This window comes from Coenobita brevimanus, chromosome 45 (assembly GCF_032717465.1).
Source record: "Coenobita brevimanus isolate Jiangsu-jjx chromosome 45, ASM3271746v2, whole genome shotgun sequence".
NCBI lineage: Eukaryota > Metazoa > Arthropoda > Malacostraca > Decapoda > Coenobitidae > Coenobita > Coenobita brevimanus.
The window spans coordinates 29756364-29778692 of NC_136998.1; the positions used below are offsets into that span (position 1 = coordinate 29756364).

Sequence of the window (22329 nt, forward strand, 5' to 3'; positions counted from 1 at the left end):
TTAGTACCGTATTAGTGGTCGTCTTTCTCCCCTTACTCATGTACCCTGTGAGATAAAACATTCAAGCTCTACATGTCATCACCTTATGTGATGATGATGATGATGATGATGATGATGATGACGATGATGATGATGATAATGATGATGATGAGGAGGAGGAAGAAGAGGAGGATAATGATTTTGATTAATGCAGTTGCTGATGTTAATGATAATATGATGATCGATAGATAACAACACTAACACTCGACCACATTTTCTCTTGTAAATACTGGAAGGATTCCGAGCTCTCTACACCATGCAAACTGCCTCACATTACTGTACTTGTGCTGAAAGATACGTGCAGCTGCTGGTATGAGTGCCAGTGTAAGGGTGGGTAAGGGCCCCGCAGGAATCCTAGGGTCGGCACCCTCCTGCAGTGCCACCTTCACCACCTCCAGCTGCCACCCCGCCGCAGCATAATGCAGCGCTGTCATTCCATTCCTGAAAATTGCAGCAGCTTTCACATACACCTCATATACATAGTACTGTACAAGTATTGTACTACAGTAGTTTACATAGTTTATTTACTTTCAGTCTTCATTGCCTTGTGTACTAAAGATGTAACGTATTTTGACATTAATTTTTCCCCATCACTCTCCGTCTCCCATGACTCACACAGCTAAATAAAAATCACCTGAGGTTAGCTAAAATAGAATACTACAGTTGCCCCGACTATGAGAGGGTTACATGTAAGGAGGCATTACTTGAACTTCAGAAAAGGCAAGAGGGGGGTGGAGTGGTCGCCTGGGACCTTAGAATTCGAGAGGTGAACAGATAGTAGTAGCTTATAGCTTAGTATTACAGTCTCTATGACACTGCTCAGTATACAGTACGATTTCTTCCAAAAACTTACTAAATACCACCAGTGAAAAGCTGTTTGATTACTAATCATACTGACAACATACTAGAATTATACAGCAGGATATCAAAGCAAGTAGGGAAAATGGTTCAATACTGAGAACCAAGTGGCCAAACAGGGCCCCAAGTCACCACCACGTACCTTGACGGGCTAACAAACCAGCAGCATGAAGAATAGGAATATCACTCAGTCAAAAAAGGATTTTAGATAATCAAAGTGGCCTGTTCTAACTCATGATTCAGAAACTAGACTTTGAAGCTTAAACTTAGGAGTGCTTTCACATGAAGGGATAAGAGGGGGAGCGTCTTGGTTAAGGGAGCAGACGAGATTAGACGATATAATCACCACCGTTAAAATACAGAAATGGAGATCGGCAGATCAAGTCGTTTGTGAGAGGTAACAGATGGATAACACACTGCTGGCCAGCGATGGAATTAGAGGACGAGAGAGACTGAGAACAATATGAAAATATGAAATTAGATGATTGCTGCGCGCACGCACACATTGTATAAAAGTGGCATAGTACAATTAGCGACAGTCGAGGACTTAAGTCCGCATAATATTCTGTATTTTTCTCTTTGCTTTCTATAGGCTTCATGTGCTGGGAGACGCCTGGTGGTACGTGTCCCCGTCTATATAATAGATGCTTCGTTTTTATATGGTGCTTCAGGGAGGAAAATAACTGAATAACCCTAAATCTGAATAGACACAATAGAATAATAAGTGACGTTTTGTCGCTGCCTGTATCTACCTGTTTGTGATTATTCAAATATGATGAAAAGGCGCTGCGCTGACCTGTCAGGGAGATTCCAGTCAGCTCCTGCCGCCCTCAGCCTGCGAGCAAGATCAGTGCGGCCCATCCACGCGGCAAGAGCCAGCGGCGTGAGATGCGGCCCTGCTGTGGGTGCAGACACCCCCGCCCGCCGCTCCACCAGCACCGCCAGGGCATCGCGGGCACCAGCAGCCACACCCGCAACCAGGGCAGTGTGTCCACCCTCTACCACACCGTCAACACGCTCCACCCTAAAACACACACACTTCTAGACCGCCATACTAGTGCTTGTTTTCGTTTTTACTATCTCCAAGTGATTGTACTCAGCTTACACATAGGAGAAACTTTTCGAAGTGCAGTTCGTTAAATCGTAACATGGTGAGTTTTATTTTTTTTCCCCCTACTGCATCTATTTCCTGTAGTTCAGAAGCATAATAAGGCAATAAATGTGGCTTTATGTCTATGTCTTTTCTCATAGCACTCTTTTCGTGACTAGCATCATATTCTAATGCTGAGCTCTTGTCACAGGTCTCAGAGCATTCAGGATGTAGAGATGGTAATAAATCTAGCTGAAGTGGAAAAAGTATAGAAGGGCTAGCTACAACCTTCTTTGACCCTTTCACTATTAGAGGATCTCCCAGTTTTAATAAAACCATTAGTTATTACAAACGACGTCATCAAAGTCAAGCGGTATCTGACCTCCGTCAGTCAGTTTTATTTGTCTTGGAGTGGTTTCCCGTTCTCCGTGGGTTAAATATCAACTAAAGATTTGTGAAGCTATCCTGTTATATCAGAGGATTATTTTTTTAAAGTACAAAGTTTTTAAAATAAAGACCTCTATCAGACGTCACTGACCAACTTTTAACATGAGCTGTCACAGAAGAATGCACAGACGAAGGAACTAAGTGTAGGTCAACTTAGCTCAGAACTGATCCTTTCGTTGCGGACAAGGTTGTCTTATTCATACTAACACTGGTAGACTATTCAGCTGAGTGAAATTCTAGCAGTTAAAGGCTCCAAAAGCTGTCTTGAGTTTCCTTTCTCTGATATTGGTATACCTCGGATTCTATTTATGTTAACACCAGGCGATTTTCTTCGGTCGAGAGAAACCCTAACAGTAAGAAATTTAAAGATCAAATTCTGCAACTAAAGAGCAGTACATACTTTAGGCCTAAAATAACTGCAAAAATAGCTTGTATACATATTTAAAGCTTTGCATAAGTATGAATAACGGTGAATATTTTAGCTCATTATGTAATCGATCTGTTAATCCCCTCAACCAGATGACGTAATTCTTTTCACGAAACTCTTATTCAAACTAGAACACCCTAACACTAAATGGGATATTGATGTCTGTGTCTATCCTACCAGTTCGAAAGTCTGTTCTGTAGGTAAATAAAATCGCCTGGAGAAAAAAGAACGAAATATGAACAATAAATAATCATAATGGAAGGGTAAAGAGAGTTTATAAAGTAAAGAACGTACTGTGAGAAACGGAGAAGGTCAGTGAGGACGTCCCGCACGAGAGTGGCATTGTTCTCCCTCACCGCCTCCACCAGGTCCTGCCCGCTGCCTGCTGCACCTGACGATACGGGAGCAATACATCACGTCACAATACATCGTGTCACAATACATCACCTCACATAGCATATCATACCACATTACATCATATCACATTACACCACACCACAGCACATCTCACTGCATTACATCACATCACGTTACATCGGATCGCATCACATAGCATACCAAATTACATTACACACACACACACACACACACACACACACACACACACACACACACACACACACACACACACACACACACACGCACGCACGCACGCGCACACACACACACACATACAGGGAGCTTGGTGGAAAAAAGATCTTTTTCATTTCATCTACACTGGGATTTGCTGATCCTGTTTAGAAGTTATCTCCCATTCCTGCATTTCATCACCAGTGACAAGTAAAAATTTCACAACCAGCAACACAAGCCAATGGGAGCTATGTCAGCAAATTTTCAATGACAAACCAGACACTGAGAATTGTCTATCTATCTATCTATAGCCCGACGCCCCAATCCCGCAAAGGGTGGCCACAGACAAAACGCCTCCAAGTCACTCTGTCACCCACCATTTGACTCCCCTCCCCCCAACTCACCCCCCCCTTCCCTCATATACCTCTCAACTGAGAATTGGATTTTCATAAATGAATTTAAGTGAGATCAGCACAAACCAGCAAGAACTTCAGTGTTTGGGTCTGGGGAATGTGAATTACTCCTCCGTTGCTGATCTTACAACGTGTCTGTCATGAGTATTAGAGTTATATTACAGAAAGCATAGAAGGCTTCGTAGCTCCTTCTCATTCTCGATCTATTTAGCACATAAAACCTTAAGATTCTTCTGATATATATATATATATATATATATATATATATATATATATGAAGAGAGAGAGAGAGAGAGAGAGAGAGAGAGAGAGTTTCAGTATCGGCATAGTTTGCTTCCACAACACAGCTAAAGAATATCAAGATGTAACGTGCAGAATAAAATTTAAGAGATATACAAAGCTATTCAGAATTCGACGTTTAGATTCGGTGTACAAACAAGAACACCATGGGAACGTAGCCCGTAGTCAAGGCTCAGTGACTCCCCTGGTTTAGATACTACTTGTTTTACTGAAGGCAGATTCGAGAAGAAAGAACTACTTCATACACTGAAACAGTGGCCTGGCCAGGTCTTCCCATATGGAGGGGAGGGCAAGGTTTGTTTTTCTTTCCTCCATTTATTATCTATAAAAAAAAAAAAAAGCCCTAATCAGGAGGGGGGGAGAATTGCTACACAATGTGTACTCATTGAATAAAAGGAAATTTCAAATGAGAAGGCCAGTGAGAGAGCCAAGGGTCTGACTGGAGGGTTTGGGCCCCCAAGTCCCCTCATGGCTATGCCATTGCGTTGAAAATACATTATACCGTATACTACTTTCTGAGTTCAGTGAAATATTGTTAACAATAATATATGTTTCTCTTCTTGCATCCTTAGATTAGTAGAAGAAATTACCACTATTATGATAACAATGAAGGGTGCATTTTTTTTTTTTACACACCTATTTCTCGCACCTCACAGAATTATAGTCACACTGGCTCTGCTCATCTCACTATTCATAGGCCAGGAGATACACTGGTTCCACTCATTTACGAACAGTATTGCAATTATAGATTCTCTGAAACCACTTACTTTTGGTGTTGGCAGTGACGGTTGTCCAGGGTGAGGTGAGATTATCCTGGGTCACTTGTACTCTGATCTTGACCTCCTGTGAAGCCACCAGCCCCTCCATCAGGTACCCCCCACCGCTGCCCCTGCAATGATGAAGGTAAGAGGTTGGGTGGACGCAGTGACAATCATTCAGGCCAGTCCAATCACAGGTTAACGTTCGTCGACAAATTCCAGTCAGCATTGTGCGCTGCCTTCCATACTTCTCATTCCTCTCCAAATGTAACAGGTCAGCCTTCCTTCTTTCTCATACTCTTTTGCTGCCTGCCTTATAGAGCAATCACATCAACAGGGGCGCAGCCAGGAGTTTGTTATCGGGGGGAGGGGATGCAGTTTTGGACGTTAGTATTGTTCACATGCAGCTACTTAGATAGTATTACAGTATTATAGTATCTAGATTAACTAAACATGCATCCACTGTTAAAAATTTAAGGAAGCAACCCAGGAAACAATAAATAATACGTAAATTAATAAACATGTAAATAAACGACTAAATGACTGTCATCTCGTTCAGCTTCTTCTGTTAGAAAGGGGGGAGGTGGCGGCTCCTAAATATTTCATGTGACAACTTCCGTCGCCACAACCGTTAGTAAAGTGTCGAAGTACGTTTAATCCTGATAGTAGGGCTACACTTGGGAATAAAAAATCCACACAATTATGTAAGGTCGATTTCTGAATAGATCCATTCCTTCCCCCCCCCCCCCAGTATGACTGGTATACAGTATCTGGTTGGAAGCTTAATCTAAAATTGTTTCCGTAGCTGCATATAGAGTTCCTCCACATGGTACTTGCCCCTCAAAGCATCATAGTTACTTCTATTTGTAGATTCGAAGGCCAATTTTAACAGTTTTCACTCGATGCATTATACTATTGTACGTTTAACGTGTTTAGATAGTTTGTCTGGAGAGATCAAAGGCAATTCTAACTATAAAACCAAGGATGAGTCCCAAATATCATTTATATTTCTCATGCAACTGGTGCTGCAGATTTGGAGTAACTGAGAAATCGGCTTTATAGGTGGAGATGGAATTTATACTGGTAATATTTATATAGTTTACTGAGAGATTAACCCAGACGAATCAACTTAACTTAGGAAATACCTCGCACCGGGTTAATGAGGGTTTTATCTTATCTCAGTAGTTCGAAAGGTCTATCGCATTGCTGTATAGGTTCGTTTGGTAAGAGGCAGAATAAAACTTGAAAATTATTCCCCTGACTGAAGAAATTAATTACAAAGAAAATAATAATGAGAACATGTTAATTTCCTCTTCTTTTTCCCAGAATAAGGAACCCAAAGCACAGTGCCTTCTACAGCTGTCCTTCACAAAGCAGAGCGTAAATGCAAGTAAAATTTCACCTCGGGTAGCCTTATATCAACTTATATATCTGAATGATTAGAATTAAGAAAGTGACGACATGAGATATTATTCTAGAGATGATTATTTGAAAGTAAGAGAGACTGACATAAGCTGAAGTGATGATTTTTTTTTTTTTTTTTTATGCGAGGAAGAAGGAACCAAAGGCCATGAGCCCGCAGTAACAGTTCCCTCCAAGAGAAAAACAAAATACAATATAGAGCCAAATTCAAGATCCGATCATTTTGAGATGTCTGGACACACTGCGTTTGAAAGACTGGAGATCATAGGCAGCAGGAAATACAGACAGAGGGAGACAGTTCCAGAGCTGACCTGTTGCATAAATGAAAGACTGGGAGTAACGGTTAACTCTTGCATTAGAGAGTTGGACAGAAAAAGGATGAGAGTTTGCTGCCAGACGGGTGCTACGCGCCCGTCGTAGAGGTGGAGGAATGCAAGCAGACAGTTCAGAGGAGCAGTGACCATTAAAGTAGCGATAGAAAAGAGATAAAGATGCAACAGTGCGGCGAAGAGACAGAGGTTGAAGGGAGTCAGTAAGAGGAGGAGAGTTAATGAGACGAAAAGCCTTTGACTCCACCCTATTGAGAAGAGCTGTATGTGGGGAGCCTCCCCACACATGAGAGTTGTACTCCACACAGGGGCGGATAAAACCCCTGTATAGAGTCAACAATTGCGCAGGGGTAAAGAAAGAGCGGAGTCGGCTTAGCACACCCAATCTCTTGGAAGCAGATTTTACAAGAGATGTAATATGATCTTTCCAAGATAAGTCCCGAGTAAATGAAACCCCAAGCATGTTCAAGGATGATGCAGTATTAAGCTGAATATTATTAAACATTAGTGGGTATACCTGTGGAAGATTTTGTCGGGTTGATAGGTGTAAGAACTGAGTCTTAGATGCATTAAAGACAACCATATTATTTTTACCCCAGTCAGAGATACGAGCCAAGTCAGACATTAGGTGTGCCATAGCCTCATCCCTTGTTTGTTGAAGTAACTGTTGAGATGGGCGTTGCGGGAACCGAATGGAAAGGTGAAGGGTGGAGTCATCAGCGTATGAGTGGATATGGTTAGATGTACAGCTTAGAAGATCATTGATGAATAAAAGGAAGAGAGTTGGTGATAGGACAGAGCTCTGAGGAACACCACTGTTGATAGATCTAGGAGAAGAACGATGGCCGTCTACAACAGCGGCTATAGAACGACCAGAAAGGAAGCTAGCGATGAAGGCACAGATAGAAGGATAGAAACCGTAGGAGGGCAGTTTGGAAATTAAAGATTTATGCCAGACTCGATCGAAAGCCTTTGAGATGTCAAGTGCAATGGCAAAGCTTTCGCCAAAGTCCCGAAAGGAGGATGACCAGGAGTCTGAAAGGTAGGTGAGAAGATCGCCAGTGGAGCGTCCCTGACGGAACCCATACTGACGATCGGAAAGAAGGTTGTGGTAGGAAAGATGCCTTAAAATTTTTCTATTAAGAATTGACTTGAAAACTTTTGAAATACAGGACGTTAAAGCAATTGGACGATAGTTGGAGGGTTGGGAGTGGTCACCCTTCTTTAGGACTGGCTGAATGAGAGCAAACTTCCAGCAAGAAGGAAAGGTACAAGTTGACAGACAAAGACGAAAGAGTTTGCCTAGGCAGGGTGTAAGCACAGAAGCACAGTTCTTGAGAACAACAGGAGGGACCCCATCAGGCCCATATGCCTTGTTAGTACTGAGGCCAGTGATGGCAGAAAATACATCAACTGAAGAAATTTTAATGTCAGCCATGAGGAAGTCAGAGGGGGGAAGTGATGGAGGAACAGCACCGGAATCGTCTAAGGTAGAATTGGAGGAGAAAGTCTGTGTGAAGAGATCTGCTTTATCAGTAGAAGAAATAGCTACAGAACCATCAGAGTAGAAAAGAGGAGGGAAGGATGATGAGGTAAAGTTGTTAGAAAGATTTTTGGCAAGATGCCAGAAGGAGCGGGAAGAATTCGAGTTGGAGAGTTGAGAGCATTTAGTATGGATGAAATTATTTTTAGTAGAGCGAAGAACAGACTTAGCATGATTCCGGGCAGAAACATAAAGATGATGTGATTCAGGGGTGGGTTGGCTCCGGTACCTTTTGTAGGCCCTCTCCTTGTTGCGGACAGCATTAGAACAAGCGTGATTAAACCAAGGCTTTCTTGCGTTAGTCAAACGATATGAGAAAGGAATGTATGCTTCCATGCCCGAGAGAATAACCTCCGTAATGCGCAAGGCACACTCAGATGGCTCACGGCCATGGAAGCAATAATCATTCCAGGGAAAATCAAAGAAGTACTGCCTGAGGGCCTCCCAGTCTGCGGCTCCAAAATGCCACAGACGACGCTTCCCTGGAGGGTCCACAGGCCGTACCGGAGTGATAGGACAGGTTAAGGTAATAAGGTTGTGATCGGAGGAGCCCAACGGAGAGAAAAGATTAACAGAGTAAGCAGAAGGATTAGTTGTGAGGAAGAGGTCAAGTATATTGGAGCTCTCTCCAAGGCGGTCAGGGATACGGGTAGGGTGCTGTACAAGCTGCTCTAGGTCATTAAGGATAGAAAAGATGTAGGCTTGTTCACCAGGTGGATCCGTGAAAGGAGAGGAGAGCCAAAGGTGGTGGTGAACATTGAAATCTCCAAGAATGGAGATTTCAGAGAAAGGAGAAATGAATAGAATGTGTTCCATCGTAGAAGTAAGATAGTCGAAGAATTTTTGATAGTCAGTAGAATTAGGGGATAAGTAAACAGCACAGATATATTTAGTCAGAGAATGACAGGAAAGCCGAAGCCAGAGTGTGGAGAATTCAAAAGAATCAAGTTCAGGAACACGAGAGCAAGATAAGTCGTTGCGTATGTATACACAACAGCCACCTTTGGCTTTGAAATGAGTATAGAGAAAGAAGGAGGATACAGAAAAAGGTTTGCTGTCAGTTGCCTCAGACAGCTGAGTCTCCGTTAGAAAAAGAAGGTGAGGTTTAGAGGAGGAGAGGTGGTGCTCAACAGAGCGAAAGTTAGAGGAAAGGCCGCGAAAGTTGCAGAAATGAAGAAGAAGAGAGTCAGACAGTCGTCACCGGGAGAGGGGCAGATGGTGGGGGCATTTATGGTCCCCCCCCCCTGGGGACTCCGAGGCTTGATATAACGACGCCATTTTAGGTAAATTTTGAATAGGAAGTGTAGTGTGTACTGTGCATGTAGTTTGGTGAAGATAGAGAAATTTGTACTGGAGAGCATGCTGGCTTACTCTCTGTGTAACTGAGATACTGATAAAGTTCAGCAAAGGGGGATGGTCAGGAACTAGTCCTGAGGGCTGATGAAACGGGAGCTCCAGCACTCCCTGTCATCAGCTTTCCATCCACCTCGGGAGTACTGCCCTGCTCGACTGGTGCTACAGTCTACTCCACTAATGCTGTACAGAGGTTGAAAATGGGAAGGTATTAGGTGTAGATGAGGTACAAGTATATGGAGAGATGCTTACTGTAATGGAGAAAATGGAATGAACTACTTGTTGGAGATATACCGGAAAGTTTTGATGAGTGGAGGTGATTCAGTAGAGTGGAAGAAAGCTAACAGACAAAAGGTCTAAATTAAAGAAAGTATGGAGAGGCCATCGTGCCGTCTTGCACCGTCTTAGGTTGTTGTTGATGATGATGATGTTGACGATGATGATGGTGTTGATAAATGAATGGATGAAGTATTTAAGGAGACGCACTTTTTTTTTTTTTTTTTTTAGGTGTCCGACTCTGGGCATAGGCTTCACAGCCTGCTATCAAGGCCCAACAGTCCTCCTACATACCATACACCTCTACATATCACCTGACTATGATTACATTTTTTCTTTTTTAATTTGGCAGTCAGTGGGATAGACTCTTGTCTCATGGTATAATGAGACACATTCTTTTTTTTTTTTTTTTTATGAGTCGTTAAGCTTGTGCGGTGAAACTGAGAATTATGATAATTTGAATTATGGGTGAATTAAACGCGGCCCGTTCCACTGGGTGTTCTCTTGGTATCTTCTCCTGTTTGCCTTTTTTCTGCTATTATTCTGGATCCCACCCACTCCATGTATGTACTAGTGGACTAGGATGATGATGTTAATGACTTGATCATGATGCAGCCTCAAACATAGTTGTGAAATATGGCGTGCGAATGCAGTGGACTTTTGCAGTTTTGCACTGGAAGGAGAAGAGATGTTTCCTCTAAAGGAAAAGTACAGTATTTGCTGAAAGACTCATGCAACAGATAATTGCCTGTGTAAATTATCAACATGGAAGCACAGTCCTTAATCTGTTTACTATACTTGTTTCTTCTTTAATATATCTTTGCTTCTTTCAGATGGAAATGAGTGGAGGGAGGGTGGACGGTGGAAAGGAAAAATCAACGTAATCAGGCGCACCGTACCTGTATAAGGTGGACCATCCCTGGCGTGGTCTGAGCAGTTGGAGTGTGTATACCCGAGAAGGCAGCTGGGGATATACCTCCGTTCGGTCCACTTCTTCCTCCTCTACACCCTCTTCCACACCCTGCACGTATAAAGTGCTTAATCAACCTCACAGAGGAAAGAGTGACTTAACACTGTTCATCAACAGACATTCACTCTACTCCCCCCCCCCTCCACACACACACCTCAATCCTCACCTCTCCGAAACTGACCTATGAAAATATTTCACGTAATAGTGATACAAAAAGAAAAAAATAAGAGGGGATAGGAGTGTATTTTTTCTGGAGCCTTCTTCTTAACATAAATAATTGCATCTGAATAACTGAACACATGGCACGTCAACAACGTCACCCTCCACAGACAAGACATAGTAGAGCCAACAGAAGGACTGTATTAGACAGCCCTTACTTCCAATCTAATTAAGGAATCCAAGCATCCACATGTAGTCTAGATTAGGCTGCCATTTCATTTCTAACATGTTCTAAAAATCTCTGTATAAATCTGAGATGTGAGTTGTGTCTCTGGCTGATCATTTTGGTTCATCTAACTTATCTTCACGGAGTTTTGTCCTTTTATAACTTATACCCAGTTATTACATGGAATAATTAAACAACTCTACGGCTCCAAATGCTTTCCATACCACTCCTTTGTGACTAGCACCTTATCTTAGTGTTAAACTCCCGTTACAGCTCTGCATTCAAGACGGACAGATGGCATTTTAAGAAGTTAACTCTGTCGGGATCCTATGATTAACTCCACTGAATTAATTCGTCTAGAGTTAGCTGGCACAGAATACAAGAGTTGTCCCGACTATGAGAGGGTGAAAATGGACAAAGTACTCGTAAAGTAGCAACCAACTGCACCTACATCCTCGTCCTGCAAGTAGGCGTCTGGGTCGACCTCCTTTGCATAGGCTAGAGCCAGGTAGTCTTCATAGGAGTCACTGGCACCCCGGCCTTCGCCATCTCTGTGGGGTCATAACAATAATTAAGCCGGTACATGCACAGTGATGTAGTAAAGGAAGCTTCAGTCATACACAAGGTGCAAGTCTGTCCACCGAGCATTTCTCCTGTACGTAATGCCAGGGATAACAACTTTGCTGGTTTCAATTTTCTTCTAACCCGTAAAGCTCAGATGACGACTTATTTATTTTACTTTAACATCAGACGATTTTACCCGCCACTGGAAACTCTTTGAGGTCTGAGGGTTAACCACAGAATACAGAACTGTCAGTCATGTTGTACAGTAATTTTCCCTAGGTTTTGCAATGACATTCACATAGACCAAATATTCTTTCGCATTCAAGTTACTATTGTTCATTTTTCCTGTTATATCTTATCACTCATAAGATATGACAAGTAGAACTTTGTGGTAGAATTAACTTACACGTGATAGAGTGATTAGATACCTCCCAAAACTGACGTTCTCTCTCTCTCTCTCTCTCTCTCTCTCTCTGTATATATATATATGCAGCTTGATCTTAAGCTTCTATCTCTTATGGGCTTCTCCATGACTTACTAATAGCATCAGGCTGTAGTCCTCCCAGATAATCCACAGTGCTTTCACCACCTGGGAAACTGTGAAGAAAATCAATAAGTTCTTGAACAAACCTGGGACTGGCACTGTCAGTGGGGGAGGTTTGTATAGTTTGTTGTGCTCCTCGTTCTCCAAGTCCTTCGTCCTGCCCCTCCTCACCCCATTCCACACGAATCCAGTGGAACCCTGCATTTGCTATGCGAACCTCAGGACCTAAGTGGGAAAAGAAAATTTCTGAAATATACTCTTTTCCAGTATAAATTGCACGATACAGTGTTTTAAAAGTATCAAACTATGATCACTACTCAACTCTTTTATACCCAACACACGACAGGCTCCATGTACTAGCAGATGTCACTATGGCCACATCACTGCCTTGTCATGTGACTCATGTTTCTCTGGGAAGGACGTACTGTATTGCCCTCATATCCCGCTCATGATATTCCCGTGGTGGTCTAGAGGGTTAAAGCTCTCCATCTGCGTGTGGCTCACTGGACTGCATCCAGGGAATGGTTGGGGTTTATTGCTCACATTATACCGCTCAGGGAATAGCAACTGATCATTCGTCTTCAATATCTGGACTAAGTAGCCTTGATGGGGGAGTAAAGAACTCTGCGATAGATCAATAGATAGACATATACAATGCAAAAAACTATTGCTGAATGATAATGGGATACGATGGTAAAATACCCAGTGGTGGAAGCTTGCTTTAAAAAAAAGGTAATATTCAGTCGGTGTTTCGGATGATAGAGTGGCTATCTTTCTAAGGGCAGACTCGATCTTGAGTCTTCATGAGAACACAGTAATAGTATTGGTGAAAGGTTCAGCTTTTGAATCCACAGCTGAATAGCAACAGCATTTTTCAAATATCGAGACTTCAAGTCAGTACTGATCGGTGGACAACATTCACCATTATACTGACACTGGAATTCTGCACTTGCCATTATACAAGCCCGTGAATATTGATAACTTGAAGCGAGTCTTCCTACATATAGAAGGGTTGCTGTCTTTACATATTTAGACATTTTAGAAGCCATTAGAAACAACCAGTGATGCGGACTGCAGAGAAGCACCCGGACATGAAGACAGACACTTGTTGAATAGGTTGTCCATATGAACTAAGTCACACCTCTTGCGGTAGTTTCACAAATGCACGGTGGACTTTTTCAATCCGACGATGTAGCTTAGTAGCTTAATCTTGCTGATACAAGAAGATTTGATTCAGTATAGATGAGTCCTCAGTGGCGAATGGGCTAATTAAGTGTATGAAATCTCGCCATTTCAAAAGCTACATCCTGAGCAAAATAACATCATTTGTTTATAGCAAAATCAAAATGGAAAGTACATCATTTAGCTGATGGGATTAAGCTGTCTCCTCATCCTCATTACTCCAGTGACACGATTTCCTGTGACCTTTGGATTTTCAGAAAGAAGAAAGCGTTTTATCAAGAAAATAATTCGACTCACATTTTCACGTCAGAGTAAATGCACAGATAACCATCAGAAATTTCTACCAGAGGCATTTGTTGTATGATACAAAACCTGTATAACTCGGTAGACGGCTTGTGTTGAGTTCCTGGGGCATTACTTTTATACCACCTTCGAATAAGCCTATTTGTAGCATATGTCACTTCTTTACCATCCTAATAAGTCTCCTTTATATCATATACAAGATGAAAAATGGTATTCCAAACACATACAAATCAGACAAAAAAGAACACTGTATTATTTCAATGGATATGTAGTGCAAGTCATGGAGTGATATAATCATTATTTTTAACCCACCGCATCCGGTAACGTTTTCTTTTTTCTTATGTTACGGTACTTATAAGCAGTTTCATTCAACGTAGGAGAGACCTCTCGTAGTGAAAAGGTTAATGAAAATTTTATTTGAATCGTCCAGTTCGAAATGTCTCCCCTAGCATGGCTCTAGCATAAGTGAAATATAAAAAGACGTCACCGTATTGAAGGGGTTTATGATATCAGCAAGTTCAATTTCTTTTTGCAGATTCAAGAAAGAAATAAGCAGAGCTAAGTGCTAGGCTTTACCTTCCATAAGTAGCTGTCCTTTCCCTTGTTTTTCAGGGGTTTTTTTACAAGCGAGTAGTTTGGGGCTGAAGCTTCTGATTTTTTTTTTTTTTTTTTTTTTTAAGCGTTTCAGTGAACTCGTATGCTGAAGAACTAATCGTCTTCAACGTTCTCTATCTCTGCCATCCTCGACAACCTGTACCTGTTGATCGACCAGTTGTTATAAGTAACGTTTGTGCATGAAGAGAAAATCAATTAGCGTTGTCACTCTTTAACCCTACTCTGTAGAGGTAGGTGATGGCGACCATCATCCACTCACTTGATGTAGTGCTGCCTACTTCTTTTATCTTTATGATTCCGTTTCTGTGTCTGCCCCCCCCCCCATCCTCCTACTTCTCTCTTTCCTTCCTGTCACTTTTCTCACTCTTCCCATTTCAGATGGCTTTACACTGAGTGAAAAATCTCATTCTTTCCCGTAATCCAAGAAAACATTTACAACGCTGGGTGGTAACCATATAACCAGTCCGTGAGGTGAAGTGGAGCCTACTATACTCCCCTGTTAATTGGGTGGAGAGACGCAAATGCCGCATCTGCCCAGGATCCAAACTTCCAAATTTTTCCCCTTGCCTCTTCACAGTGAGGCACTATCAACAGCATGGGAACATCGGCTCACTGCACAGGACGGCCCTGCACGGGTGGTTGCTTGCCTGTGGTTGATGGGTCTGCTCGGCCAGACAGACTGGAGTTGATCAACAATAATAATAAAAACAACGAACCCTTTTCTATGAACAGTCTTCCCTACGATGAACAGAATCACCATACATAAGGAACATTGTCACCATAACCACCATCCTAACCAATTTCCTGAAAAAAAAAAAAAAAAGTGAAGTGGGTACTTCCAGAAACAGAAAAGAGAAAACACAGTTAGAACTAACATTGGTGCTCAGTGAAATACTCATAGGTCACACAACAGTTCACAAACAGAAATTTTGAAATCTTAGCTACTCCTCATAGACAAATAAATAAATAAAAATGTCCACATGAGTGTTATTTCTTGTTTATAAGTGCTCTTCCTTTTTACCCGTCCGGTAGAATAATTCCGTCAAGCATGTAATTTAAAAAGGAGTTTAACCCTTGTCATGTGCATCTCCAGACACACTTCATCCACCCATTGCGATCCTCTTTCTGGTTCAACATTCATACCTCGCTTTCTTTCATTTCATTATCATATCCATCCATCTTCTTGACCTTCCATGCCTCTTCCACCCTCAGATTTACGCAAATACTGAACCCTTTTCACTGTCGTGTTTATATCTAACCTCTCGGTTTAACCATACTAACAAAACGTTTTCTCTTCTATCATCTCATTAATCGACTTATCTCGACATTTAAAAAAAAAAAATTGATATATACATATATATATATATATATATATATATACATATATATATTGTATATATATATATATATATATATATATATATATATATATATATATTGTTTATATATATATATATATATATATATATATATATATATATATATATATATATAGAGAGAGAGAGAGAGAGAGAGAGAGAGAGAGAGAGAGAGCTCTCTTCTTGGCCAATGATAGGGTCAGGTAGGGTCCAGAGAAGAAAAAAATGATAGAAGAAGACCTCCGAACAGCAAGCCTAAGTAATTGGACCACACTCTCATTCACTCACCATTTAATACCCCGGAATCCTGACTCCACCTCATAGGCATGACCAACCACACTAAAGCGCGTCACAGTACCAACCTTTTGGAGTACAAATGTCACTGGTTCGTTGATATAACATTTTTTTCGGATTAGTACATTACCTAACTTCCCCAGCACTAACGTTTGCATGTTGCAATTGTATAATTCATTTATTCTCTACGCAACGCACTCACCCTTTCAGTGTTCCCTCTCGTTCGATTTGGTGTGAAAGATCTGAAGCTGCGGTAAGGAACTCTTCCTCTCTTATTTTTCACATATCTGTGTGTGTTGTCAGAGAGAGACTGGAGGAAATCCTTGTTGGCAACACTGCATACATGTTTACAAGTCCGTTGCCATGGCAACACACAGACTCCTAGTTGAGGTTATTAAGTATTAATTATTTCATTGTACTGTATGTGATAAAGTAGAGAACATGTCTATCATCTAGTGCTTGAAGTATTAATGTGCTAATCGACACTAATATATAACTAAAGGAAAAAAATATTAGAAAATCATTTGAGCCATAGACAACTGTAAAGTCGGGGACATCTTTACAGTCTTGGGTAAATCTAAGTGTGTACTGTTTGTCTTCAGTACACTGAAGCTGAAAGTTAGGGTTCACTGTAAACTGGCGGGACGCCTAGAAGTAACAAAACGTTTTAATGACAATCTCTACTGTTGACTAGACTGGCTATGTCCTTGCTTCTTGTAAATGGCCGTGAAACTGCTAGCAAGCGACTAAAGGACGTTACACTGTAATACCTTGCATTTGTAATATATTTTGACTTCTATGTAACATAGGAGGCCCACGATATCTTATGTCTCTTGGTCGGACACTGAGAACACAGCATACAAAGTCCAGAGAGCCATGTTGAACATTTAGTGTTTGTTTATGACCCAGTACATCTTAACCTCTCTCAGAAACTCTTAAAGCTGTAACTGAAGCACTTCAGAGCTACATTAAGCTTTGAAGTCTTCTGTTAAAACGTTTATAATTCTTATATTTCCTACCTGCATACGCAATGAATACTTCAGGCTGGAACTTTCAGCGGTCGGATGGATAGAGCATGCGCTTACATGACCTGGGTTGTCACATGTGTTTTCACATGTTCTCACATCGTCGAGATTCTCTTGATGACGTATATACAGTACTCTCTCACTTCCAAACACAGCCACTCCAACACCATTTACATGTGTACTCTGTCATCCTACCCCCTCCATAAAAAAAAAAAAAAAAAAAAAATCAACATCTATACCGATGTGTGAGGCACTGGATGGGTGGTGGTGGGTCACTGATCCTGTGGTACGCAACGGTGTCCTTCGGTATTACGGATCAGTTGCACTTCAGCACCCGTTACACACAGTTTGAACGGGTAGTTTATAACAGCCCGCCTATGTCAGGCGTGCATAAGTCGGCCGTTGCAATACACAGGCCTGCCTGTCTGCAGACATATCAAGTAATACTTAGGGTAAGTGATCCTTCCCATTTATTGATGTTTTTTTACGAGCTACCCATAATTCAGTTTGCATTTTAATATATAACATCAATACATATTCCGTACTGTCCATAATCATGAAGCATATACAAATGCATTGCTTTTGTAGTGTTCACACGACTGAAAGGCGCGCGTTGCTTCAACATAGTCATACACCATAGGTCTATGCAATGCTCTTGCTGACGTCACAGCCGATCAAAGGCCATTTGCCACATCGTACATCTTGATCAGCTTCTAAGTCTTATACATACATAGCTTAAGATCACATCGAAAATGAATGAATGAATGAATGAATGAATAAATAAGCATGCAGTGAAATTAATTATGTTTATGACCCAAGGCACTTGTTACTGTTATCAAATTCTACTGTCACTCAGTTCATTGACCTGTATATGCACAATCAACATTCGAACATTCTTATGCAGTTATTTTTACAGACACCCCTTCCTAATTCGCACTTGTCCAGCATAAAGAAAGGTTGGTCTTAGCTATCACTCTCCCTCCGAGTAAAGGTCCGATCCTGCAGTAGACCTAAAGCACTTTGATACAGGGATGGAATCCTCAAGCATATCTGCGACCGATCCCTTCTCGTACCTTAAATCTACTTTTGCAAGAAGGGCAAGGAGAGCACAGAATATTCCCATTTACTTTCCTTCAGAATTAATCCTGGTTACGGGAGAAAAATGATTTTTTTTCCCTGAAGGGACGCCGAAGATGTAGCTGTTGTAATCGAGTCGGTTTCTGTGTATGCCGTGTGTATGTATGTATGTATGTATGTATGTACGTATGTATGTTTGCTAACAAAATATTTCATCGATGCCTTATCCAGTTTTAATAAAAATGGGATTGTGTGTGTATCAGGGAAGACGTGATTCGATTTTGGCTCTGATGGGTTAAAAGGTCAAGGTCATGCCCCAAGGTCAAGGGTTCAGGGTGTTGTATTAACACATTATGCATACCCGATTCAATTTTGATCAAAATTTGCACACTTTTTTTTTTTTTTTTTTTTTTTTGGGGGGGAAATGACTCAGTTTTGGTGCAGACTTATTCAAGATCTAGGTGATGAGTCAAGGTCAAAATTCAGTCGCGGCGTTCCTGTGCCCACTGAGCATTCCCTGTAATTTGTTATTGAGGAAGGACAAGGAAGGAAGCGTGCACATATTTCCCGTCTCATGTTCTTTCTTCAGATACAGTTCTAAGGTGCAACAGTGAACCAGTCGCAAATACGAGTCTGTTCGCGAATCCCACCCTTAATGCGTATTATATGGATACAGGACCTGAATGAATTAAGCTGAATTATGTGACCCCTCAGTGACCTGAATTAATCTGAGGGCCGTGTTCGTGGCGGCATGGGTGACTTCGTAGCACCTCTTTCGTAGTGATTTACTTCGTCCACTGCATCTTAATTTTCTCTAATATGTCATTATATTGTTTTAATACATACATACATTGCCTCAGTCATATACTGTAGGTGCAACAGGCAAGGTAAATCTCCGAGAAAGAGGTGTTACGAATTCTCCACTTAGAATGACAATGAACTTCAATCCTTTCCATCCGATGACTTGTTTCTATTTCATTCTTGTTGACTCCTGACGATGTTCCGTCCCTTAGGAGAGGCTTTTCCAACAGAAGGGATTATATACAGCCTTCATTTAGCCTTTCAATATAAAAGGTATCCAGAAACCTGAAAAAATATCATCTGGAAGTAGCTAGAATAAAAAAAATAAAGCACGTCGCCAGAATGAAGAGGTTAAAGAGAAAAGAAATAAGTAGGATTAGATGTGGAAGCCAAATGGGGAGAGAGAGATTAGATAGCTAGACGTGTGTGTGTGTGTGTGTGTGTGTGTGTGTGTGTGTGTGTGTGTGAGAGAGAGAGAGAGAGAGAGAGAGAGAGAGAGAGAGAGAGAGAGAGACATATTACTTAGGCGAACGCCAGATCATTATATTCACCTATTATTTATTCCTGAAGGGTGTATGAGAACATTGTAATATTTTTCATATTTATATCTTTAGTTTTTACATGAAAAACCTAAACTGACGAAAAATACACGTAATCTGTTTTGGTTCACTGGCAGTTTTTGAGATGGAACATGTAAGAACTACAGCATAAAACCTGACTAATTGTTCCATTTAAGTGAACATATTAATTCCGTTTTCCATTCAGAATACTTGTACTGGAATATGATATTACTAATTACGCTTTACTCTTGGCTGACTCATATCACTGTTTTCCTTTGATAAAAAGCTGTTTTTGCTACCAAAGCACACATCCGTTCTCTCTCTCTTTCTCTCTCTCTCTCTCTCACACACACACACACACACACACACACACACACACACACATTTTCCTATACGTAGAGAACATCACATACCCCTGTCTTTCCCTGTGACTGATACTGAACCACTCACTCATATATGCACATGCTTCGCTACCATCATTTTATAAAAATGCACTACAACATCCTGCTGTTTTCGTTACACATTGTAGATGCGAAACACACACACACACACACACACACACACACATTCTCTCTCTCTCTCTCTCTCTCTCTCTCTCTCTCTATATATATATATATATATATATATATATATATATATATATATATGGATGATACTATAAAACAGACAAAAGGTATGGCAGTGGATATTGGAGCGTTCTTAGAGACAGAGAGTAGAGGCTGAGAAACTGCCTGTACTGTTACAATCACTGACGACAGTGTTTTGTCAAGTACAGATGAGTGATAATTGCAAGGCAGGATGAATGAGTATAGTGGTGGGTGTAAGAAAGTAATTTTGAGAGTAAATAAAGCCAAAAATAAAGCAACTGACTCTCAGAGAAATTAAATAATGGAGTGCATAATGAAGCCCGAATGACTTGGAAATTTCGAACGTAAGTACTTCTAATATTCAGACACTGTGTTGAGCACGGACAAGAGCTTAGACTGAGGACGAAGTGCAAGAACGGATAAAGCAGGGAAGGAAGCTAGAGCTAAATGAAGGACAATAATAAGGAATAGAGAAGGAAGCATTGAAGTAAAGGTATTATTGCACGACTGTACTTTGGCTCCCACTCTCATATATGGAGGTGATGCTTGGACTCTGCTGAAAGGACACAAATCAAGCGTGAGAGGAGTGGATATACGTTATTTGAGAGGAACATGTGGAGTTACGTGGAGAGAAAGACAAATGTGAGAGTTAGGAAGCGTTGTTGTGTTGTGCATGTGCTTGAAAGTTTTAGGAGAGGTAAGCCTACCCTGACCTTATGTGGTTATCTGGAAAAAAATGGAGAAAGAGAGGTTAACTAGGAGAGTGCATGTGAGTGAGGTGAAGAAGAAGGGGAGGGTAAGTCTAGGATGAGGTGGAGATCGAGGTACGTTCTTGGCGGAGAATAGGATGACATGGAGGCAACTTGTTTGTGGCCATCCCCTCCGGAAATAAGGTGTGTGTGTGTGTGTGTGTGTGTGTGTGTGTGTGTGTGTGTGTGTGTGTGTGTGTGTGTGTGTGTGTATCGATACAGTGGTTGTTTGTTTTTATTGCCGTTTTCCTTATTTTTTAAAGTTTTTCTTCCCTTGCATGCAGTAAGCTACACATTTAGTACGTTATGATTGAAGACCAAACCCGACCTGAGCGCCTCATTAGCCTCTAATCTAGGCCTAGGTAGAGTCTAATCTGACATAAGCATGGTTGTTAGTAGTAACTGACTTTCTCCTTCATCTTGACGAGAGAGGAGCGTTTCCCAGAAGAACCTAGGGGAAAAAATAAGAAAGAGTAGTCTCAAAGCAGGAAAGGATCGTCGCACTAAAAACAAAATTAATGTATGGAAAACATCCAGAAAAAGGAGCTGGACTGGAAAGCTCTTTCACTTGGTTACCGCTTTGCGATATCAGGCAGTTAACACTATAAGATGTGTTTTGTCTGGTCGACGCTGTTAGGCTATATAGATGTGAGACGTGGATGATGAAGAAAAATATGAGGAAGAGAACAGAGGCGGTAGAGATGTGGTTTCTTTGCAGAATGATGAGGATACCATGGACAGTGAGAATGACACATGAAGAAGTTCTGAGAAGAGCTGGTACATAGTGACAAATTATGAAAACCACCAGAAGAAGTCAACTGGTATTCTTGGAACGTGTTCTGAGTGATTGCTTGGAAAGACTGAAGGTAGGAGGGCAAGAGGAAGACACAGAGTCAATTTTTGGATTATCTGAAGTGAGATCTGAAGAGAAAAATCAGCAACATAGAATTAATTAAAATGGCGGAGAACAGAGAATAGTGGCGCTCCTTGGTAGCTGACGTCACATGACAGGCACTCTGGGGAGGTTGCGTTTTCACCACACAGGTGATAGGAAACAAGTTTAGGACCCCGAGGTATTAAGCACATTTACGGTTCAGAGAGCCATCCTCGTTGCGCATAATGGAATGACTGAATGTTACTTTACGTTTGAATTTTATTGTTTTTCAACACGCCTAAAGATATTCAAACTTACCGCCAGCAACTGCATTCATATCGAGTAAGACTTGCATGCTATAGCAATGAAAAGTATGGTCGATATTTTCACTTCATATTTTAGGATTTGAAACATTTTAACTCCTCCATAATACATCAGAATAAATATTTACTCGCGTACATGCAAACTAGAAGATTAGGCTTACTTCTGTGCATCCCAAGGACAGGTAGAAAAGTTGTAAACAAGACCTAATAATATTTTACTATGAGAACATCAAAGTCTTTTAAAAGGTAACTTTCACCAACTTCTCCGAATATCCTTATCACAGATGACATGG

The 22329-nt window shown here is 41.2% G+C and overlaps 1 protein-coding gene across 1 annotated transcript in view; it reads right to left on the reverse strand.

The window, feature by feature from the left end:
* LOC145398477 (uncharacterized) overlaps positions 1 to 22050 on the reverse strand; it is a 32876-nt gene extending 10826 nt beyond the window's left edge. Inside the window, exons 1-8 of the mRNA XM_080271354.1 lie at positions 22032 to 22050; positions 12375 to 12513; positions 11632 to 11731; positions 10725 to 10846; positions 4912 to 5033; positions 3156 to 3252; positions 1694 to 1921; positions 322 to 480 (exon numbers count right to left, since the gene is read on the reverse strand). Coding sequence (XP_080127480.1) covers positions 322 to 480; positions 1694 to 1921; positions 3156 to 3252; positions 4912 to 5033; positions 10725 to 10846; positions 11632 to 11731; positions 12375 to 12513; positions 22032 to 22050 — 986 coding nt within the window. The remainder of the gene's footprint in view (positions 1 to 321; positions 481 to 1693; positions 1922 to 3155; positions 3253 to 4911; positions 5034 to 10724; positions 10847 to 11631; positions 11732 to 12374; positions 12514 to 22031) is intronic.
* Positions 22051 to 22329: the final 279 nt, after the last annotated feature.